Source organism: Castor canadensis, chromosome 10, assembly GCF_047511655.1.
Source record: "Castor canadensis chromosome 10, mCasCan1.hap1v2, whole genome shotgun sequence".
Lineage (NCBI taxonomy): Eukaryota > Metazoa > Chordata > Mammalia > Rodentia > Castoridae > Castor > Castor canadensis.
Window position 1 is genome coordinate 84,130,965 of NC_133395.1, and position 23,883 is coordinate 84,154,847.

Below are 23,883 nucleotides of genomic sequence, written 5' to 3' on the forward strand. Positions count from 1 at the left end.
CACCTCCCGCCCACCACGCAACCTCCAGTGAATAGACGCAAGATGGGCAGGGTCACTGGAAGGTCACTAAGGCCTGGAGTGACCAAGGCGAAGTCTCCCATGGCCACGAGCGGGTCTGGAGCAGCCATGCCTGGAGCAGGCCTCTGACTCAGAAGTCCTGGCTTCAGCAGTAGCCATGCTTGTGGTGGTCTTTGCAGCTGGAGTGGCGTTTCCTTGGAGCATCTGTGAAGTGTGCAGAATGGCTGGGCTGCCACGAGGACAATTGAGCCCATCGTCTCTGATTGACAGCTCCCAGTTGAGGAAGCTGGGCACACGGGAAGGATGGTGTCTGTCTGTCGGTGGCCATGTGGCTTGGCCATGACAGCCTTGATCATCTAAAAAGGGAGAATCATCGAAAGGCGCTTACCAAGAGCAGTCATGGAACTGACACTCTCAACCAAGCTCAACGCCTAGCCGGTGACCCTTCGGGAGAGCTGGGGCCCCACATCCGTGTCACTGTCACCACTCTCCTTGACTACTACAAAGGACCCAGCTTTGAGTGACAGCTTGATTCTCTCCAAGTAAAAATGGACGGCACAGCGTAAGGGGGCGCGGGGCATTGGGTAAATAGCACTACCCTGGCTGTCATCTTTACGGCCCATAAATGCAGTGCTGAGCTAGTGGGCTTCCTGTTTCCTTTCTCCTCACATCCCTTCCTCTTAAGTAGGAGAGTTTCTGTCCCTGTGATAGTCCTCCAGAATGTCCGAGATGTTTGTCTGTCACCAGTCCCCTCCTGTGACTTAGTGAGTCACATCGACTTACCCACAAAGAGAATCACCGAGTGCCTTGTAACTCATGCTTCTTACTGTCATAATTTTGCAGTAGGGGACTGGACAGACATGTAGGAGAAATTACAGATATCCCTCCCTTTCAGGTTAGATTCTGTCAATCCCTTTTCCTTCTAGGCCCCTGTTTTGCATGTGAGTTAAATATTTAGTGTGATTTCACTTAATGTTTATATTTGCTTGTAGTTAATAAGTCCAAACTATTAAAAGACAAAATCATCTCAACCTAGCTTTGCAGATCTTAATTAGCTTTGTGATTCTACCATTGGGCAGCAGTCCCAACCAAAGCACTACAACCCACCCCATCACATGGCAGGTTATGTTTACAGGCACAGAAAAGGAACTGGCACACAGGAAGTGAAAGTGACTAGACACAGCCCAATTGGCTGCTGTGTCTGTCTGTCTTGTTACAGGCCCAAATTCCTCAGCTCCAGAGGTCAGGTGCAGCCACTTACCCTGCTGTGCCACAGGAGAGACAGGTAATGGTGGGGGTCACAGACAGGAGGTTTAATTAGCGGGACACAGGCATGCCGGGGGAAGAGTCAAGGTAGCATTTCGCCCATCTCCCTGCTTTAGATTGAAATCGAGCTAGAATGTGTAATTATCAAACGGTCATAGGTGGTTAGTAGCTCATTGTCTCAGGACAGGTGACCTGTCCTGTGGAGGCTTTCCATTCCTGTCCTCAGGGACAGTTTCTGTGGTACAGATGTTATCAGTTAGTCCTGTCCTTCCTCACACCCAGGGTGATTGCAGGAGAGAGACTGAGTGAAGGAGACAGATGCAACATGGAGGCAGGGTGCCAAGCTTTTCTCCTGCTTACAGTGAACTCCTGGCCCCAAGTAGGGGAAGGGGCCAACAGTTGAGTACTCGTTACAGTCTTTTTTGAACTTGCTTTGAACAGTTGGCCACTGTGATTGGCTGAGATTGGGCTATTTGTGACAAGAGTAGGTTGCAATGCCTACACAGCGTCATTCTTACCTATAATAGAACTCTGGCGCCCATTCTTCCTGTCGCTGGGAGAGCGACCTTGTGCTCTCCCAGCTCTGGTAACTAACCACCATACTACTTTCTGCTTCCATGGGATCAACTGTTTTAGATTCCTTAAGAGTGAGACCATGCAACACCTGGCTTATTCCACACGCTGTAATGTCTTCTCAGTTCATTGGTGCTACCAAAAATGACAAGATTTCCTTCTTTTATACAACCGCCTAGTATTCCACTGTGTCTATATGCCACATTTTCTTCACCCATCCATGTGTTGATGGACACCAAGACATGCCATGTCTTGGTGGTTGTGAACAGGGCCACAGTGAACCTGGGGGTGCAGATGTCTCCCACATATCGTCACTTCCTTAGGAATATTCCCAGTAGTGGGATTTCTGGGTCACATGGTAATTTATTTTTAGTTTACAAAATACCTAGAAAGAGGACTTTAATGTTCTTATTATAAAGAAATGGTAAGAGTTTGAGATGACAGATTTGAACATTATACAATGTACACATGTATCGAAACATCACCTTGTCCCCCATAAATATGTCAATTAAAAATACAACTTCAGGCTGGGCGTGGTGGCTCACACCTGTAAGCTGAGCTAATTGGGCAGTAGAGATAGGAAAACTGCTTTTGGAGACCAGCCCTGGCATAAGATTAGCAAGACCCTATGTATAAGAACAAGCTGAGTGTAGTGGTGTGCATCTGTAATCCTAGCTACAATAGAGGCAGACACAGGAGGATTGAGATCTGAGGCTGACCCTGCACCAAAATGTGAGGGCCTATTTGAAAAATAACTAAAGCAAAAAGAACTGAAGGAATGGCTCAAATGACAGCACACCTCGCCTAGAGTACAAGTCTCTGAGTTCACACCCCAGTATTGCCAAAAATAAATGAATAAATAAGTAAATAAACCAAACTTAAATAACCTCCATCCCATATCACCACAGTCTCGAGCCCATCAGTGCCCTTGCAGTATGTGATGGACTCCATTTGTTCCAGGGAGCTGTCGGTCCGTTTTAGGTAAACAAAATGTGGTATATCCATTCAATGAAATATTATTTAGCCATAAAAGGAAAGAGAGTTCTAATACACTGTGGATCAATCCTAAAACATTGTCAAGTGACTGAAGCCAGACACAAAGGCCACATAATATTGGATCATTATTTATATGAAATATGAGAATAGGCAAATCCATAGAGACAGAAAGTAAATTAATGCTTGTCAGGGTCGGGGGTAGGGGAGGAGTTACTGCTTAGAACATGGGGTTTTGTGAGTGAGGAAAATGTTTTGGAATTAGTGGTGATTGGCAACAACATTGTCTCTAATGGTAAATATTAAGTATATTTTGCCACAATAAGGAAATCAGTCAAAAATTTTAGATATAAATAAGGCTGTAGGTAGAAGAAGAAACAAGAAAATCTCTTTTTGAAATAGCATTTCTGTCAGTTGCTGAAAAACCATGAAGACCAAGGTCTACAGTGAAGAAAGTGCAAATGATGAAGAAAGGCTTTCTCTTTCACCTCATCCGGGCTGAGTGCCTGGAAATCAAGTGGATAAGAAAGGTGACCATGTTGATTACTGGCACCACTTTCGTGGCATCTGGAATTCATATGTTGAATGTTACCATCCACATTTTTGTTTAACCAGTTTAGATGAACAGGATAAAGTCTACACTCCAGGACTGTGGCCCTGCCTCACCGAAGATTGTACAGAACTCTTTGTTAGTGCTTTTTTTAAATTAAAGAGCCCAGCTAGAAATAGATTCACTGTCAGGATTTAATTTTGTTAAACCTCTATTCAGTTTGGGGTTTGTGGTGGTGATGATGGATGAGCACAGAAAAAGGGATGGATTGAAAGGCAGTTTCCTTGAATCATACTTAAAAGTCAAGAGATAACCACTGTAGTGAGAAATGTTGTTAAGTTCCACATTGTATGCTTATATTCCAGAACTGGCTGTTAATTGAATTATGTGTGCCAAAACAGTCACCATCAGGTAACAGTTCGCACATACATTTCCAGTTAAGTTGCTTTCATAGTGCGGTGCCATCCTGCAGGAATCCCGGTGTGAGCTTCTCATGTGCTGAGCTCTCCGTGATGTGCCAGGCCTTAGTGGGACCTGAAAAATGGGAGCCTAGACAGAAAGCATCACAAATTCATTTGCAACTTGTTCTGCTCTCCAGTATTCACTCAGCACTCATCTAGTTACATCATGTAGACTTTAAACATAACACCTTATTAAGGTGTAAGAGTTACATGTTGTTTGTCAGTACAATATAATACGGTCGCCTCGTCAAGCTCAAGGATGAAGCAGGTTGAATCTATGGCTTGATCAAGCCATACTGTGTATGCAAGACCATTAGGTAAAGCTTACTCTGCCTGTATAAAACTTGAGTCAGTAATCCTCCACTCTGCATTATAGATAAATATATCTATATTGTCTGTAAATATATGTGTATATCACTCTAAATGGTTAGAAAGAACATAGCAAAATGTAAAACAAAAGAAAGCCTAAGTTTTAGAGTCATGTAAACCTGGGCTTAAGTCTAGATCCACCCACCTAATGGCCGAATGGTTGAGATGAAATGCCATCTGTGGTCACAGTTGGGCTTCCTCATGCATAACCATCACAGGGCAGCATGCCTGTGATGCCCGGTAAGACAGACAGACATATGGGCTGCCCCGATGTCGGACATGGGTGCTGCGTGGTGTTGGGCATGGGGTTCTGTGGGTGTTGGGTATGGGGTGCTGTGGGGTTGAGGGTGACCTGGGCCAGGCTCTCTGGGGGATCTTGTGTTCTCCCTCCCTCGGGCTTGTGTGGACATGAAAAGCTAGCCTGCCTAATTTGATAAAAATGATATGAATGCTCAGTTGTTTCCTTTAGTCTGTTTACCTAACAGTGGACTTCGCCAGTTTACCTAGTTAGGAGGACGCCATCATGAATGGTGTCAGCAGTGCACACGTGTCTAAGGCAGCTAGTGTCCCCATGCAAATGGCTCCTGATTTACAGCTTCTGGGCTGTCCAGGGACAGTCTCTCCAGCATGTCTCCTGTCTCTCCAGCTACGGTTCCATAGCTCTCTAAAGGGTGAAGGGTAAGGACAGAGTGTGGATTTCTGTACCTTGGTCACACTCCAAAGAGGGTCCAGTCAAACTTCGTAAAAACTCTTGCTGGTGATCTTGGTGTCCTTGTGTTCCGTAGAAGTCGATCCTCCTTCAGTTTACCTTAATGCCTTGTACAATGTCTTACACACCCTGGATACTTCGCAAGCAATTGTTCTGTCGAGATGAACTCCTGAAGAGATAGATGCATAATAGAAAACCTAGCCTATGGAATGTTTGTCACATAGTTTAAAATTTAAGCTAAAGAAGCAGTTTGCTCCAAGGGAATTGTCAGAAGGCATGCTCAGAATTTAATAGCTTCATTGGTTCAAATCAGAGATGCCTTTGTATTAGGAAAAGGTAAAAGTTTCTGAAATTGGCATTTCTATTCTGGTCTTTCAGAAGTACTGTGAGAATCCTGATAAGTTTGGGCAAAATCCCTTGCAGGCATTCAGTGTGCTTAGGGAACTGAATGGGAAGATTCAGTCCAGATAAGCGGTAGAATGCATCTTTCTTAGCAGTACCAGGGTTTGAACTCAAGGCCTCCAGCTTGCACTCTACCACTTGAGCCACTCCCCCAGTCCTTTTGTGTTTAGTTTGTTTTCCAGATAGTTTCTTCTCCCTTTCTGAAGAATTCTCACTGCTTCTCAGTTAACCAAAACTTAACAGAGCAGAAGCCATTTCATACAAACCTATCCACTCCCCCGCCCTTTTGTTTTCATTGCTTAAGTTCAAAGAAAATAGACTTCTTAAACCAAGAACTTTCTGCAAATGAGTTTTTGGAACTGTTATAAAAAAAAAAATCAAGTGATACTCCGCCAACCTCCCTAGCTCCAGCTTTCTGTCTGCATTGAAATAGAGAAGGAGCATGCTCGATGCACTTTCTTTAAAACTGCACCATATTCAGCCTCCTACACCATTTCCACTATCTTCCCTCCTCCCACTGGTTCCAACCCCCCAGATGGCACCCATTCTTCCCCCCACCCCCCCATTCTCTGATTTTGTAAAAGAAAAAAATGACATTTTTGTTTGTTTAAGATAGCTATACAGGGAGTTTCCTTGTGACATGTCCATGCATATATGTATTCAAGACAAGAAAATTCTTACTGATAAGGGCATAACTTATCAGAACACATGGTAATAGTGATTGTTAAATGTATATCAAATTGACCTTAAGCTAAATTAGGAAGTTATTTTAGCTTTGATTGAATTCAAAGTAAAATAAATGGCATATGGTTTTATGTACACGTTTACATATGTCTTAAATATGACTACTTTATGTCGTTGAAATTAAAGCATTAGTGCCCACCTTGGAAAGACATGTATTATGGAGACTTCAATATTTAGAGAAAATAAATCCTGAGTTGTAAATCACAAATACAAAATGAATTATTCATTTTGGGGACATCTTAATCCATTTACAGGTTTATGCTAATGCTGTTAGTGGACTAATACATTTTGGAGAGACTTTAAACAATGAGAATTTAAAGGATTCTTCAATCCTCTTCTTCAGAGGGTTTTTCTGGACATTCAGGGTTGTATCAATTCTGATCTTAGCAGTTACAACCTCGGAATGGAGAATCTTCAGTTCATATCCCTTGTGATGCTTGGTTTTGGTGACAGCTTATCTGACCAACAGCTTAAGCCAAGGAAACTTCCCTCACTCTGAAATGAAAAAATGTCAGTGAGATGCCAGTTTCCACGAGCTCACCTTTTGGCCCAAATAGATAATGCTTCCGTTTCCAAGTCACTTCCCCTCCAGTGTGGCCGCCAGGGACACGGCTCCAGCTTGCCTCTCATCTGTCAGTGTTTGCACAGCTGGCCTGAGATCCAGCAGCCCTATGTGACTGATAGAGGCTGCTCCAGACTTAGATTTAATCTCTGTCAGGTCAAGGCATTTGTTTAACTTGCTGCATGATGAACATCTATATGTCCTGTTTGATTTTGATACCATTTGCATACAACTCTGGGTGATAAAAGTATTTTATATATACTAAACACGTACTACCAATAAATGTCCCATAAAATGTACAATTGAACTGCGACCCCTGTTAATCTAAGCCCAGGGCATACAACTCATTGAAGAAGCTTTTGTGTGTGTGTGTCACACAGTACCCATCAAGACCAGAAATACCAGGACCGACTCATGCCCCAATGTGATAGATACAGCAGTCCTGTTCTTCAATTCAGTAACATGAACCTGAACACTTCTGTCTGCCTCTAGCTGCATATGTCATGCTGTAGACATGGGGCTAATTAGGGGAGGAGGGCTGTGTAGCCAAGGACAAGGAAAAAGGCACCAGATGACCAGCTGTCTTGCATTGAGACACCAGGTTGCACAAATGCAGATCTGAAACCCTAGTCTGCAGAGTCTTCACAGCCATCACAGCGGCCGTTAGCCACATGTGATTACTGAGCCGTTGAACTGTGACTGGTTTAACTCAAAATGGGTTATCCCTATAAAATCATACTGACTTTTGAAATTTTGAAACTAAAATAGAGAATGCAAAGTGCATCATTCATAATTTTTATATTAAATATGCAGTATTCATGGATTGGTAGAATCAACATAGTAAAAATGTCGATGCTCCCAAAAGTAATCTACATGTTTAATGCAATTCCCATCAAAATTCCAATGACAGTCATTAACGAGATTAAAAAATCTACCGTTAAATTTATATGGAAACACAAGAGGCTACGAATAGCCAAGGCAATACTCAGTCAAAAGAACAATGCTGGAGGTATCACGATACCTGACTTCAAACTATACTACAAAGCAATAACAATAAAAACAGCATGGTACTGGCACAAAAACAGACATGAAGACCAGTGGAACAGAACAGAGGACCCAGATATGAAGTCACACAACTATAACCAACTTGTCTTTGACAAAGGAGCTAAAAATATACGATGGAGAAAAAGCAGCCTCTTCAACAAAAACTGCTGGGGAAACTGGTTAGCCGTCTGCAAAAAAACTGAAACTAGATCCATGTATATCACTCTATACCAATATTAACTCAAAATGTATCAAGGATCTTAATATCAGACCACAAACTCTAAAGTTGATACAGGAAAGAGTAGGAAATACTCTGGAGTTAGTAGGTATAGGTAAGAACTTTCTCAATGAAACCCCAGCAGCACAGCAACTAAGAGACAGCATAGATAAATGGGACCTCATAAAACTAAAAAACTTCTGTTCATCAAAAGAAATGGTCTCTAAACTGAAGAGAACACCCACAGAGTGGGAGAAAATACTTGCCAGCTATACATCAAAGGACTGATAACCAGAATATATAGGGAACTTAAAAAACTAAATTCTCCCAAAACTAATGAACCAATAAAGAAATGGGCAAGTAAACTAAACAGAACTTTCTCAAAAGAAAAAACTCAAATGGCCAAAAACCACGTGAAAAAAATGCTCACCATCTCTAGTAATAAAGGAAATGCAAATTAAAACCACACTAAGATTCCACCTCACCCCTGTTAGAATAGCCATCATTAGCAACACCAACAACAACAGGTGTTGGCCAGGATGCGGGGAAAAAGGAACCCTCTTACACTGTTGGTGGGAATGTAAACTAGTACAACCACCCTGGAAAAAAATTTGGAGGCTACTTAAACATTGATCTACCATTTGATCCAGTAATACCACTCCTGGGGATATACCCAAAAGACTGTGACATAGGTTACTCCAGAGGCACCTGCACACCCATGTTTATTGCAGCACTATTCACAACAGCCAAGATGCCCCACTGCTGACAAATGGATCAAGAAAATGTGGTATCTATACACAATGGAATTTTATGCAGCCATGAAGAAGAACGAAATGTTATCATTCGCTGGTAAATGGATGGAATTGGAGAACATCATTCTGAATGATGTTAGCCTGGCCCAAAAGACCAAAAATCGTATGTTCTCCCTCATATGTGGACATTAGATCAAGGGCAAACACAACAAGGGGATTGAACTTTGATCACAAGATAAAAGCGAGTACACACAAGGGAGATACAAGGATAGGTAAGACACCTAAAAAATTAGCTAGCATTTGTTGCCCTCAACACAGAGAAACTAAAGCAGATACCTTAAAAGCAACTGAGGCCAATAGGAGAAGGGGACCAGAAACTAGAGGAAAGGTTAGGTCAAAAAGAATTAACCTAGAAGGTAACACACATGCACAGGAAATCAATGTGAGTCAACTCCCTGAATAGCTATCCTTATCTCAACTAGCAAAAACACTTGTTCCTTCCTATTATTGCTTATACTCTCTCTTCAACAAAATTAGAGATAAGGGCAAAATAGTTTCTGCCAGGTATTGAGGAGGTGTGGGGGAGAGAGAGGGGACGGAGTGGGTGGTAAGGGAGGGGGTGGGGGCAGGGGGGAGAAATGACCCAAGCCTTGTATGCACATATGAATAATAAAAAATAAATAAATAAATATTCATTATTTTAGGAGGTATTGGTTAAGTAAAATAGATAAAGTTGATTTTACATTACCTATTTCTTCTTATTTAATGTGGTTTCTAGACAATGTCAAGTTTGTGTGAAGCACGCAGTGAACCTCCGCTGGGCTGGCTGGTCTGGGGTCTCCTTCTGTGAGAGGCCTGGAGTGGCAGCAAAGACCTGGGGGTGGCTGAAGGGGAAAACAGCAAGACCCACCTCAGCTCACTCAGGAAATAGCCTAATTGCCCCTCTATTTAGACTTTACTCCTCTCTCAAATTCCATTTTTTTTCTTTTTTTTTTTTTTCTGATTCATTTGGGCTAAGTTGAATAGGATATACTATGCTCCACTGATTTAAATCAGGTTTCTGATTTACATAGGTTTGTTCATCCGGATGATTCCAGTGCTGACTATCATCCCCATCACTACCACCACCACCACCATCATCATCACCACCACCATCATCACAGTAGCTCATGATCCTCCAGCACTAAGTGCACTTAGGCCCATCCTGAAGACTTTCCATGCTGACTCATTCACTCCTCTAAACAGCTGGATGAGACCGTACTGTTGCCAATTCACTTCAGCTGATTTCAGCCTGAGACTCAGAGACACCATGTCCCTGGCTCAAAGTCCTACATTTGATGTTGGCCCAGGCTCTGGGCCCCTAGGATCTGCCCTTGACCACAGAGCAGCACCACAAGATGAAAGGGCCTTGCATCTTGACTTTCTTTATGTGCTGCCTTGTGTGCCACCCAGAGCAGTGCTTCAGCCTAACATAGACACTCTTACGTAAACCAGCAGCTAAAGCAAATGTTTCTGTCTCAAGAATCAAGGGCCTGCTACTGTAAGGCTGTGAATCATCCAGCTCTTTATTTTCTCCTAAAGTTGCCCTTCCATAGCATGCTGTAGTGCAGTCTGCATAAAGATACAGACAGTCTGATCCCAATTAAATAAGAAATACTGGGCAGGGATGTAGCTCAATGTTAGAGCACTTGCCTGCACATGCGAGGCCCTGGGGTCCATCCCCAGCATCAAAGACAAAAAAAGGAAATAGAAACTGCCTACTGAAGGAGTGCGGTTTCCTTCAGAACATCACCCCAAACTGTGGTGCCTGCTCTGCAGGTTATTTTAAATGGAAGACCCTGAGGGCCAGCAGATGCTGGAAAAAGCTTTTCTCTGGAGTTCCTTTGTCCACCTGGAGATCGGATCCACCTAACGGGAGCACAGTTACTTAGACACTGTCCTGAGATTTTGTTAACCAGAGACATCACAGGACAAGTGGCAGGCCTTTTTCACAAGGCACATCTACTCTTTGTCCCATACAGTTTCCAGGAATCATTTACAAACCACTGCCTGGGCTTTTGGCACATTCATTTCCCCCAAGAATCATTTGCTACCCCTCAAAAATAGCCTACCTTCCATCTCACTTTCCTGGCTGGGTAGATGAGCTTGTCTGCCCTTTTCCCCTGCAAATCTATCTATTGTCAGCTCCTGTCAGCGAACCTTCAGAGCCCAGAGGGGAGGTCCTCTTCACCCAGCACTGTCAGATGGTGTGGAGACAGAGATGAGGCGGCCTCAGCTTTTTACTCTGGTGGACAGGGTTCCGGCATACATGCATTAAGGGCTGTGGGAACAGAGGGGGAGCACACACAACACATTGTGGGGTACAAGGTAGAGATGTGGTGTTTTAAAAAAAGCCTCTGGAAAGAGAGCACTGGAACATTTTAAAACCCATCATGCTACTTTTCTCTGGCTTTATTTTTGTTGCATGAAGGCTGTCGCTGATGGTGCCACCAGCTTCTGACAGTGTTACCAGCTTCAGTGGAAGCATGGCAACTTTGGGGGTGCCAGGAGCATTGTGACCACATTCCTGTGCCTTTCAGGTACCAGCAAGGTCAACCTTGTGAAGATCGCATCCACTGCCTCCAGCCCTCGGGACACAGCCCTGGCTGCCGTCATCTGCAGTGCTCTGGCCACCGTACTGCTGGCCCTCCTCATCTTGTGTGTCATCTACTGTAAGAGACAGTTCATGGAAAAGAAGCCCAGCTGTGAGTTCCCAGCTCCTTCTGTTTTCTTAATTTTTGATGATGTCTGCTTGTTACCTTGTCATTTAAGCGTTCACAAGAGATGAGGCTAAGACTGTCAAGAGGGCACAAACATAGTCCCATGGCACGGCTTCATGGGGACGCTGGCAAGGCTGTGATGCTCCCATGCCATGAGGCAGAAATGCAAATTGTTCTGAGACCTGGCAACTTTACTACCCTACATTCTGAGCTCCTTAATTATTCTAAGAACAATTGTTTTGTATCTGTGCCTCCTTGTGGGAAATACAGGCAGTCCTCACCTTTTACCGCTATTCCACTGAACAGTTTGTCAGCCTTAAAATGATGGGCAGTGTCCCCGCACTGTCGTTCAGTTTCTCATGTTTAGTATAGCGTTCAGTCGATTACGCAGTAGTATAAAACATGCCTGGTACCCCGTGCTTTTCCTGACTGTAGGCTGAGGGGAGTGCTGTGAGCACATGTGAGGTTAGCCAGGCCATGCTAGGGTGTTTGGTAGATTAGGTGGATTAAATGCATTTTCAACTTAGAATTATCTTCAAGTTACAAGGAGTTATCAGGATGTTACCTTGTCATAAGTCAAGGAACATCACCTATGAACAAAAATTGTAAAGAAAGCTGACTTTTTCTTTAAGAACACAAAAGCTAGAATGGTAGCAATCTGCATTTTTATGTGAATGGGCTTCTTAGAGGGGAAGTTGTGTTCACGACAGAATTCTCTCCTTCCATCCGGTAGGGTCTCTGCGGTCACAGGACATTCAGTACAACGGCTCTGAACTGTCATGCTTTGACAGACCTCGGCTCAGTGGCTATGTGCACAGAGCATGTTGTCAGTGCCACCAGGACTCAGCCCAGACCTACGGTGAGTTCAGCCCTGCCAGGCCACCAGACGGACCAAGGCAGGGCAGAAGGGAAGCTGCAAAGAACTGCCAGAGTTCACCTCACATGGGTTGTGGGCATACTTTGACTTACAGCTAGTCTCGTAAAATCATTCTCCTCTGTCTCCTGAGGGATTGGCTGCATCAAGGCTCCTCTGTTTTAAAAAGAAAGATGCATCTCATGAAAACTCTAGAATTCTTCAGCAACTTTGTAGGCAAGTTTGCTTTCTTGTGTTGAGTCAGTTTGATTTAAAATCGTGTTACCCCATGGCAGTAGGCTGTGTCTCCCTGCGTGGCCTGGCCATTCGAACAGAACATTAATGTGTCTGTTTCAATATCTTCTTTGATTTTGTGAAGAAGAAGAAGGAGAGAGATCCTTGTCAGGGTTTTCCACAAACCTTAATTGCTTTTTGGATTCTTGACAGAAGTGACCATTTAGGAAACTAATTTGAATGGAAACTGGTCTCTGACTTGGGCAAATATGGGCAAAGGTGATGGGACTTTCTTTGCCACTTCACTCACATTCACCAACACGAAGTGTTCATACCACATGTCCCACTCCATTCCCTGCCAGATGACCTTCTCTGAAAGTTAAACCCTGCATGGCTGACAGCCCAGCCTGCCTACAGTCAGCCCAGTACCTCTCTATCACTCTGCAGTTTCTCTCACACCACAGGTGAGGCCGACAGCCCTGTGTCATCCCTCAGAGACATTCCTTATCTGCTTTAACTTAACCACATCCCAATTAAGTTGGAACCACCCAATCCTTCTTTTCAAAAAGTTGTAGGATGATGTGTTTCCATGTCATATTGCATGCGAGGTATTCAAAGCTTTCAACCTGATTCTTTTCCTACTGATCTCTATTATCTCTGTTTTGGAAATGGGTTAAGAGCAAAGTACAAGGCTTTCTGGTGTGTGTGTGCACCTAGGGTTGCCTTTGCCTGAAGATGACAGACGGAGCTGACAGCTCATGACAGTAACTGTGACCCCCAAACACTCCTAAGCATGTTTCTTCCCACACTCTGCCACTAGAGGCAGAAGAAGTGGAGATCATTTCTTGAGAGATGAACTCTAGTTTTAAATGTAATAAAACACAGCCTTGTATAATTTCCCTCATCTTAACTTCACTCTGAAAAGACAGGTTAGTTCTCCACCTGGCCATACTATATGTTCTCCTCAAGAGCACATGCCCTGTTGGAGGGGGTCCCCATGAGTGCCCAGGTACAGGACAGCCTGTCTTCTCAAGCACTTCCTCCTGAACTGTGTTGCCTTTTCTCTTTCAGCATTTTATCTTAGTATAACTTCAGACTGCCAAAATGTTGAAAGAGTAGGAAAAAGAATTTCCACTTATCCTTTACCCAAAATCAAAAATATTAATATTTGACCTCACATGCTTCATTCTCTCTCTCTCTCTCTCTCTCTCTCTCTCTCTCTCTCTCTCTCTCTCTCTCTCTCTCTCTCTCTCTCTCTCTCTCTCTCTCTCTCTCTCTCTCTCTCTCTCTCTCTCACACACACACACACTGCTTTCATTTGCCACTTGAAACTTGGTGGCAGATATGGTGTTTCTTCACCCCTTAACATGTCAGGCCTGTTTCCTGAGAACAAGACCATTCTCTCATGGAACAATCACACACTAACCTACAGGCCATATTCAGAGTTTATCATTTATCCTCAGATACCTTTCATTGCAAAGAAAATCCCAGATAACACTGCTGCATTTAGTTGGCAAGTCTTGTTGATCTCTATTACTGTGGGATTCTTCCTTAATATTTCTTGGTGTTTCGTGACACTGATGTTTTTGAAAAGCACAGGTAGTAACTTTGCAGGTTAACCATCAGCTTTCTGAGGGTCAGATTCAGAAATACTGCAGAGAGGGTACTGTGTCCTTCTCTGTACACTGTGTCTTCCCAGGCCACTTAGTAGCCTCTGCACTGTGAAGTCGTTGTTCTCTTCATAATTAATGACTCCCTTGTGGAGAGATACTCTGGGACTCTAAAATGTCCAGTTACTCTCCAAACTTTCGCTCAGTGGTTCAGCAACTCTGACAGTCCTGCCTGAGTCAGTGTTATTGTGATGGTTAACAAAGGCTGGTTTTTAATTCTGTTACTCTCTCCACCGTCACTTCTTGGCTTCCTATAGCAAGATGGAAATTTCCCTTCTTAATTTTCTCAATTAGTGTTTATTCACAGTCCCTATTTGATGAATTATAATCCTTTGGCATCATCTTTTATTTTGATGCTCATATTCTCCTAGGTGTGGCCAGTGGAAGTCCCTCAGACAGGCTTGTGTGCCATTACTGACACATCTCCTTCCCTCAGTCTGTTAGCACCTTTTACCTTCTGGCTCATCTTGCATTTTCTCTAGAATCAGCCATTTCCAAGGAATGGTACCACCTTTTGCTTTTAAATAATTTTGAAATGTCTTTAAGCAAGCATGACATATTTGTTGAGTTAATTGACAGTAGATCCACACAAAGTCACCAGGGTCATAGTTCCCGGACCCCATGGTGTGTTCAGATGGCACAAGATGGAGGCTTGCTCTGGCAGATTGAGATGGTGGCTTGCCGGGTGGCTGTCCTCGGCACTTGTTTGAAGTTGCATCTCTGTATTTGACATTCATTTTTTGAAAAGGAGATATTTGTTTCATAGTATTTTTCCTGGTTATAAAAGTAAAGAGCTATTCCTCATAGAAAGTTGGACACACACACATATATAGATACATCATTTCTTCACTTTTCTCTATACACATATGTATGTCTTTGTATTTGTTTGTGTGCTTTTGTGTATTTATAATTTTATGAAACATCAGAATATGTGTATACAGAAATCTGGAAGACCATTCATCAAGTGTTATGGATGTTTGTTTCCAGTTCATAGGTTTGGGTAAGACTTACTTCTATTCTTTCTCTTAATTTTTTAATATTTTTCCCTTCAGTAAGTTTCTATTACCTTTGTAACCAAAGATGTATACTGCTTCAGTGACCACAGTGATTTGTAAAGCTGGGTGTATATATCCACTTGCTCCCTAAGTTACACTCCTAGCAATATAACAGTGGTGTGTGTGTGTGTGTGTGTGTGTGTGTGTGTGTGTGTATGTTAAAGTAAAGGCCTGGGACATTTTAATGCTCTTCTCCATATCACCAGACCATTGACAGAAAAATCATGCTATTTTTCCTGTCTTCAGTGTGCCAGAGGCCCCTCACATGCCCTCTTACAGATGGCATCATTACCGTTCACCATTTTTTATCATGGTACAGCACACACAACACACCACCCATATTCCTACCCATTTCAAATGCCCAGTTCACTGGCAGGAAGCACAGTCTTGTTTCAAGGAACCCATCACCACCTTCCCTCTCCAGGACTCTTCCTCATCCCAGACTGACATTCTGTCCCCTTCCCCACTCCATGGCCCTGGAAGTCCCCATCCCACCTCTGTCTCTGAGAGTTTATACTCAGGGACCTCACAGATGTGGCCCATTAGCTTTCTAAGATAAGGAAAAAATGAATGTTAGGTCTCCCTTACCCTAAAACAATACCTGAGGGAGAGCATTAAATTCACCAAAATAACAACATTGAACTGGTATTAAAAAGAAAGTTCCAGAGAAGATCACTGTGTTTCACTGGCTTCCGCAGGGCCTGTTCACCTGATCCCATCCTTGTGCTGTGATGAGGCCTGTGGCACCACTCGGGCGGCACTTGGCTGTGGGGCACATTCTACGGTCAACCATCAGGAGAGGTAACTGGGCACTTCTCGTGAGCCATTTCATATTCTGTGTGCAAATGGGCCTTCTCCCCAAATATCAGCTTTCTTGTGAACCATAGGGACATCACTTTTTACATATTATTAATGACACTCCAGGAACTGGGCAGGAGCGACCCTCGGCAAGAGTTGGGTAGGCCTCTCAAGGTTGCTAATTTCCAAGTCAACATTCTTCACACTTCCCACTGGTTTTAGTTTTGTTGTCTGTAAGAACATTTAACATATCATGTACTGGTGACTACTATCTTAATATTTTAGAACAGCATTCAAGGAACTAAGAAACTGCATGTGTCAGAAGTCGGGTATACCTATGTCAAGTAGAAAGAGATGTAGAAAGTCAGCTTTGAAGTAAGTGGAGCAGTTTGACTCACTGTATGGAGGAAGCATTAGAATGCTGGCCTGCTAAGACTTGAGACTATCACTGAAATGATGCTTTGAAGATAGTGAAAGATCTCTTTAATATCTTCAGACACACAGCTCCAGTGGGGGAGACAATGCCAACTTTCTTTGGGTCCCTTTCCCGGTCCATGTGTGGTGAGTTTTCCGATGCCTGGCCACTGATGAGAAATCCCACGGGTAGTGACGACATCTCTTTTTGTGACACTCATCATGAAATTACTGAAGAAGATGGTTCTGAGAATCCAGAAAATGAAAGCTCAACATCGACATCTTTGGATTCAGGCAGTGGTCAAGATGTGGTTGGTGGAGCTGTTCCAGTTCAAGCTCATTCTGGAACCTTCACAGAAACCACCGGTTCATCCAGATACCATGACTCAGTGACAGAACCAACACCAGCCCAGGATGCTGCTCGAAGCCAGCTAGGTTGTGAGGCCAGCAACACCACACACCTAACCACTCCCACCTTCCTACAGGTAAGATGACGACGGGTTTCAGTGAGCATGGCATTGACTTTGGGCAGACCGGGGGCATTCAAACTCTGTTCCCACCATGAAATTTGGGGGAACCCATTAAGGTTTTTCCATCTTTTTTAATTTCTTGTCCATTGCAGAAGAATGTGTTTTAAAATAAATTTCAAGAGTCTTTAAAAATGAACAGAGCTGTTCTCTAAGACCGTGAGGGGTAGCAGTGCCCTTCTTCTCTCTTCCTAGCTCTGCCCGTGTAGCATGGCCTCCTTCCCTGATGGATGAGCTGGGTATGGGGGCACTTTGCAAACAGCTTCTGATCTTCATTTGTGTCGTATGACATTTGTATGCTCAATACTTCAGTGCACTTCACACTGACAAGTTGTTTCTAATTTAGTTCTAAAATGACTCCCTTCCCTTCTCACTCTTTTACTAATGTTTTCTGATTGCTGGGCTTTGACTAATTGATTGATTTAGTTAGAAATTGATTGGTGGTTGTGATCTGGACTCAAATACATCAAAAGACCCTCCTAGGTAGAAGGGGTTAAAATCAGATACAGGGGTAGGGAAGAAGGGAAGGGGTGGCAAGTGCACAGAGGTTGGGGCTACAAAGAGGTAGGCAAGCAAAATTCAGGGAGACCAGGCACTTTCTCTGCTTTCTTCTCCAGGTGATGATGTGGTCTCGCTGAATTTGCCTTACTGCCTGTGAACATTTCCCCAGGTAGAAGAGCATGCACTGTTAATATAAGCTGTAGAATGAGGTCAGCCTTGAGTAGAAAAGGGCAGTCTGAGCTATGGGCCCACAGGCCCTGTCCCTACACAGACAGCCTGCCTCCTCTGGCTGCTGGGCCCTTGCTGCTCCATGAGTACCAGCAGAGCAAGTGCCAAAAACACCACCTGTGCCCCAGGTGGAGTCTGGACTTTGAGGAGACCTTGCATACTTGCTGAATTGTATCAGGCACTTAGCTAAAGTCAAAGCTTGGTTCTGATGTGCTGCTTTGATTATCAGTGCATAGGTTACATGTTTTTCTAAATCTGCCACACTTGTTTTCTCTGTTAAACTACAAAGAAATTTTCTAGAGAATTCTATAGAGAAAATCTTCATTGTGTTTGGAGGAAAATGTTGGTTTTGGTCTCACAATGGGGGAAATAGAGGAGATATCAATGAAGAAAGGAAAAGCAAACGAATGAGGCAGTTAAAAACGTATAATCTGCGTACTTCTGAGCTCTGTAGCTAAGAAAGTTGTTTACTGATCTTGTGTAACTTTCATGATGAGAAATAAGACTTAAGAATTCCCCTAAGTGAGCATAAAGCTCAATCAAGAATGGACTGTAAACCACAAAACTTCCAGGGTTGAGAAGGGACAGCCATCTCCAGCAGGTAACAAACTTGCATCCAGGCTGGGCTTCCACTTAGGAAATGGGAGGGTGGAGAAAACAGGGTGGACGTCCCGCAAATGAGTTATTCAGACCCACTGAATCCTGCAACGCCTCAGCAGGGAAAAGACTGAGTAATAAGGATAACTGCTACAAGCTGACGAATGAGTCTTTCAGAGTCCTGTGAATGAACAGAGTTACCATTTACCTCAATTTCTTGTCCCCAAGTTCACAATGTAAATTGCTGAGCCTGAGGAATGAAACATCTGGACACAAAGTCACCTCAGAACCAACTCATTGTCCACCTGTTTCTGTTTATGCTGCTGGCATAACCACTGTTAATGTTACCAATCAGCTGACCAGGCCTTTTGCTCTACCCAGATAGGAATCATAGGTAGACGCTCTTTCAGCGCTGGCAAGCCCGGGTCCCTGAGTGCCCAACGCCTAGGGGCCAGACTGGCAACCCAGAGGCAAACCCAGAGAGCTGGGAGCCTGTTACTGCAAGCCTTAGAAGCCAGAGACTTAGGGCTGTACACTCAGGTGGAGGCTCATTGTTATGCCTTTAACCAGCAGTGACTTCGGCATTTGGCAGCTGGTAATCCTCAGCTTCCAGCGGCAGTGAGCAGCAGTAAGCAGCAGTGAGCAGCAGCAGCAGACAGCAGCAGCAGCAGCAGCAGGCCATGCCTGGCAGCGCTACAGGTCTCAGGTGCTAGGACCAACAAGTTTTACGTTCTCAGGTCTGGGATGTCAGGACCCCCTGCCCCTGACAGCTGCTAGTATTATAGCTTTGGACCTATGGTGTTTGGGACCTTTGGCCCTGACAGCCTTAAAGCTTGGCAGCGCTCGGAAACTCCTCTAGGGACCAGGGCCCACAGTTTCTTGTCTTCAGCTCTTCATGGCTCCCATTGTCTTCGTCTCCTCTGCTCCCCATCATTTCTGCCCCAGTCACTCTCTGGATCTTTTCAGCTGCCACTCATTACTGTTGCTATCGTCGATGCTGTCGTGTTGCCACTGCTTCTACTGGCCTGTCTTCATGTTGCCAACTCAGCCGACTCTACTACTAATAACGATCTTCTGATGTTTAGACAAAGAAAAAGCCACTGGAGAGAAACCTTTTATTGGGCCTCATGTTGCCATACCTGGGGTAGCACAGGAGGGTGTCTCCCTGCAGCCTGCTATGAAGCCAGCCAGCCCTTTATTCAAGGCAGCCAGGGCCCCAGCGAAGACTCTCACAACTGCTAATTAGGAAGTCACATGGCCCCAACCCCTACATCTGAGCTTATTTAAAGGGAAAATAAACATTAAAGGGAACGCTTAGTATAAAGGCCTATCATTAACATTACCAGTGGCTTAACAGTATTAACTAGTATTCTAACAATGCTTGCATCCCACCCCGTGACCCAGGAAGAGGCCATCCTTTTACTGTCTCATTAGCACAGCTACATATGAAAGTAAGATTTTAGAAACATATCTTAGTATGGAAGATTGCCGTGTAAAGACATATTCATTGCTTCTCAAAGTCAGTTTAGATAATTACGATCTACAGAAAGATAATTTTCAACTCAAATCATTGTGAAAAGTTGTAATTACATCTAAAACGAATCTGAGGAGAAAATGTTACTTTCAAATTACACAATATATTTTATCAATTCAAGGATTTTATTAACTTTCCAAAATGTGTTATCTTATAATTATTAGCTAATTTAAGTAAATCTAAGTATGACATTCTGAATTCAGAAAAGGAATTGTTAAAATATAAATCTTTTCTATTCCCCCCCAACTGAAAATAGTAAATAATATTTTGAGACCATTTTAAGAGATAATCTTTCCATATTCTAAAAAGCACTTTCTCTCCAGTTGCATGTACTCCACCTGTGAAATATAGTGAGCAAACCTTAATCTTCAAAGGAAAGTGGGAGGTGGCAGCCATGGTAAGCTGTTGTGGGCTTGGCCCTCCTCTTTACTTCAAGGGACAGCCAAGTGTTTAACTCAGCTAGTGTTGTTACTCAGATTTCTTTCTTCAGACTCATCTTCCAAGGCAGAAAACATATTTCCTTCTCACTTCTGCAGACTACTATTAGAAACCGAAGCACAGGCTTCTGGCTAGCTCTGTCCATTCCTGGAATTCATGGTTAGTTAGCTTGACTCCGTTACACGGGCTCATTCAGAATTCAGGAAGGCATTGTGTTCCTGCTTGGAGGTTGTTAAGGGGGCAGATAAAGCCACAACAAAACTTTGGTCTTGATTTGGTGTGAGGCTGTGATTTCTAACACATGATGCATTTGTTTCTGAAAAGTATATTTTTATACACTAGTTTGTTTTTTTTTTTGGGTGGTTTAAGACCACCCAGAATTTGATGATGATTGATAGTTCTGGTTCAGAATAAAGCAAGGAGGTGTGAGAGCCTTCTTTTGTCCATATGACTCAATTTTCTTCAAATGTTCGCTACACATGTCTCTGTGCAAGGGATCTGAACTAAGAGGTGTGTGAGACATCATTTGCTGAGATTTTTAGGAGAAGGAAGCCAGCCTCTTTACTCTGGTTTAACTCAGGGCTTTGCACTTGCAAAGATGTGGTGATGCAGACCTGCAATCCCAGCTAATCAGGAAGCAAAAACAGGAGGATTACGAGTTTGAGGCCAGCCTGTAGCAGACCCAATCTCAAAAACAAAATGCAAACTAAAGAGCTGGAGCACAGCTCAAGTGATAGAGCACTAACAAGATCTCCTGAGTTCAATCCCCAGTACCACAAAACAACAAAAAAAATGACACTTTGTTTAAAAGAAGAGTAGATAGAGTCCCAAAAGCTTTACCCACAGATACTTTAAAGGAGCACAACACAGAAGAAACAAGCTTCAAATGTTCGAATGAGGTTGAAAATCAGCAAGAGAATTGTTTATTAAATCATTTTGATTGCTATGGATTACATAGTCATCTTTTAAGTAATCTTGGCAAATACTGAGTGACTGCATTGTTAAGGAAACCTTTATTTGATTGTTAGTGGCCATCGGTACTGGGATGATCCAATCCTGCAAACGGGCTTCTTGTCCACGGGGCAGTACATTCATGGACATTACTACTAATAGGCACGCAAGATCATTTTGTATAGGTAGGGAGTAGCAGCTTTCACTGGGAAGGTATTATCTTTAAAGCTCTCCTCTGTTGCTGTTTTAGGAGGCCTAAGACTATCTTCTTCCTGCTGTGGAAGTGTGCCTGCACACAAAGGGAGCCCTGTGTTAGACTTATGGACTGAGCGGTCTGGACCCTGTGTGACTACTGCGAGGAAAAAAATAAGTCTGAACCAAACTGATGGCATTTTAAGCCTTTCAACCAGTGGCTTCTGAACTAGACCTGCTGTAAGCTGAGACCTCACTGAAAACAAGAGCAGGCTCTAGCCACACTCGCAAGTCTTCCCTGAACCAGAAGCTTTTGGCTGCAAGAGTGACCTCAAAGACTGACAAGATCACAGACCAGGGGACCTGCTCGTTCTCGGTTCTCGTGGCAACCCAGAGTATAAATTTGCATTGACATTTTCTTTCCAGAAATAACCTCCAATAGCCCATCATCCTCCTCAAAGTCCATGTTGGGTTCCATGCCTTAGTGTTTCTGTAGTATGTGCTCAAAGGTGAGGGTTTCTGTTGAAGTCACTTTTCATCAGCTAAAACTGATTAGCCTCAGTGGTTAGAAGTGGCTTCGTACCACCTGCTTAAACCTTGGGCTTATCAGATGACCTTCCCTGGCCTCACCAGGAACGGAGAGAGCAGCTCTCTTCCAGAATTTTCACTTCTACACTTAGCCTCTGAGCACATGCTGGAGCACCTGCAGGGCACCTGAGCTACAGGATGTGGGAGTGTGGCCTGGGAAGGGTGGCCCTTCACTCCACACACCTCCTAGAGGCCTGCACACAAACCATTAAAGCTAGTCCACATGGAAGCTTTTGTTACATCAGGCATTTTTTTTTCTTTGCATTATACCTTATACTAAAGGCTTTAGAAACTTCAGCACAGCAGGTTGTCCTACGATTGAAGTATCTTCAGTGAGAATGTGCTGCGTGTGAGAACAGAAGAAAAATCATGAGCTGGAGACCGTCCATAACGGTGTGGTGGTGTTCCCTCAAGTCCTGAGAGATTGCCGCACTTCATCGCCAGTTTTAGCTGGTTGTACTGGATGTGAGAGTTGTGCTCTGTTAAGGTGCCCCATCTCACACCACCTGGGTGTTCATGCACTGGGATTGGATCTAGGGATAAGAAAGAAATTAACCCAGTTGAGTGCAAAGCAGGGGACACCTTATTGGCTCTTAAATGCATGCCACAGAGAGAACTTCATGCAGCAGGACTTTTTTTTTTTCTTTTTCCTGTTGAACCTGCATGATCAGACCTGGCCGCTATCTTTTGACTGCTTGCTATTGCTCTGTCACATTTATGCTTAAAAAATAAAGAGATCTTTGAACACCAATGTGCTAGAATGAACTTAGACATGCTCTGAAATTGCCCTGCCAAATCAGGGTTTTTGCCTGCCATTTATACCGAGCATTGAACTTAATCTGTCTTTTGTTGGACATTTTCATCTTCTCACTTATCCCCATGCTTTTCTCTCCTTGCAAGATACTTGTAGAATTTAGTGAGCCCTCTTCCTTGTGACTCTGACATGTCTGTGTCATTTACTTCTCATGACTTCCATTCCTTTACCTGAAAAAGAGAACTAGAGTGTTCCATGGTAACCTACATCTATGTCTACCTAGTGCCCAGTCATAAATGACTGACCTTTGCTTTTTTGTTTCATTTTTTAGCATAATCCAATGGTTCTTAAGCTTTGGTAGTAACCAACTCTTAGGAGAATTGCCTTTGGGGAACTTGTGAAATATTTAGGATGTGACACAAGACATCTGTCAGGTTTCTGAGTGGCTTTACTGTAACTTATATATGCTGCCTCCGTTTGCAATCTGACGGCCTTTCTATGACAGAGGCGTGATCAGTCGGTGGATTCGGTGGCTTTATGTAACCTGAACGCATTTCCCACATGTTGAGCCCTGGTGAGCTTCAAAGACAGACACTTGCTGAAGAAAGCCGGGCGGATGGGTGTGAGAATTTGACCCCAAAGCCTGAAACATACTTTTGATCGTAGGAAAATGCTTAGGATTGAAAATTGACATCACTCGATGCTGCTTTTGAAAACTCCTGCGTTATTTTTATCAACATGGAGACATATTACTGCCACCCACTCTAGAGATGTACAATATTGTGTTCTGATTTACTCTTTGTAAACACTCAAGAACAAATCCAATTAGCGGTTCACCTTGTTGGAACTCCCTGGAAGGCCTGCCGAGCTCAGCAACTGTCTGAAAACCCACACCAAGAGGCACCCCGGGCCCAGGGGCCTCCAGCTGCCTTTCACACTGCAGAGGCCAGGCAACAAGAAGGGGACTAGGATTTTGAAACCAACCAAGCAGTCACGCATCATCTAATTTTGTGTATACAGAATATATTTTCAAATACCAATTTTCCTACTTTAGGTAAAGTGTTAATGTTGCTATTACTTAGGTTAAGCACTGTTGTCTGTGCTAACAAAGGAAAATTAAAAAATCATTG

General features: G+C 43.5%; 1 protein-coding gene across 3 annotated transcripts in view; it reads left to right on the top strand.

Moving 5' to 3' along the window:
* Tnfrsf19 (TNF receptor superfamily member 19) overlaps positions 1–21,608 on the top strand; it is an 83,769-nt gene extending 62,161 nt beyond the window's left edge. For 2 of the 3 annotated variants that reach the window (XM_074043728.1, XM_074043729.1), the window contains exons 6-11: positions 11,240–11,404; positions 12,153–12,278; positions 15,930–16,032; positions 16,315–16,404; positions 16,526–16,928; positions 21,470–21,608. In XM_074043728.1, coding sequence (XP_073899829.1) covers positions 11,240–11,404; positions 12,153–12,278; positions 15,930–16,032; positions 16,315–16,404; positions 16,526–16,928; positions 21,470–21,478 — 896 coding nt within the window. In that variant the 3' untranslated portion in view covers positions 21,479–21,608. The remainder of the gene's footprint in view (positions 1–11,239; positions 11,405–12,152; positions 12,279–15,929; positions 16,033–16,314; positions 16,405–16,525; positions 16,929–21,469) is intronic. The other variant, XM_074043730.1, reaches the window with a different exon arrangement.
* Positions 21,609–23,883: the final 2,275 nt, after the last annotated feature.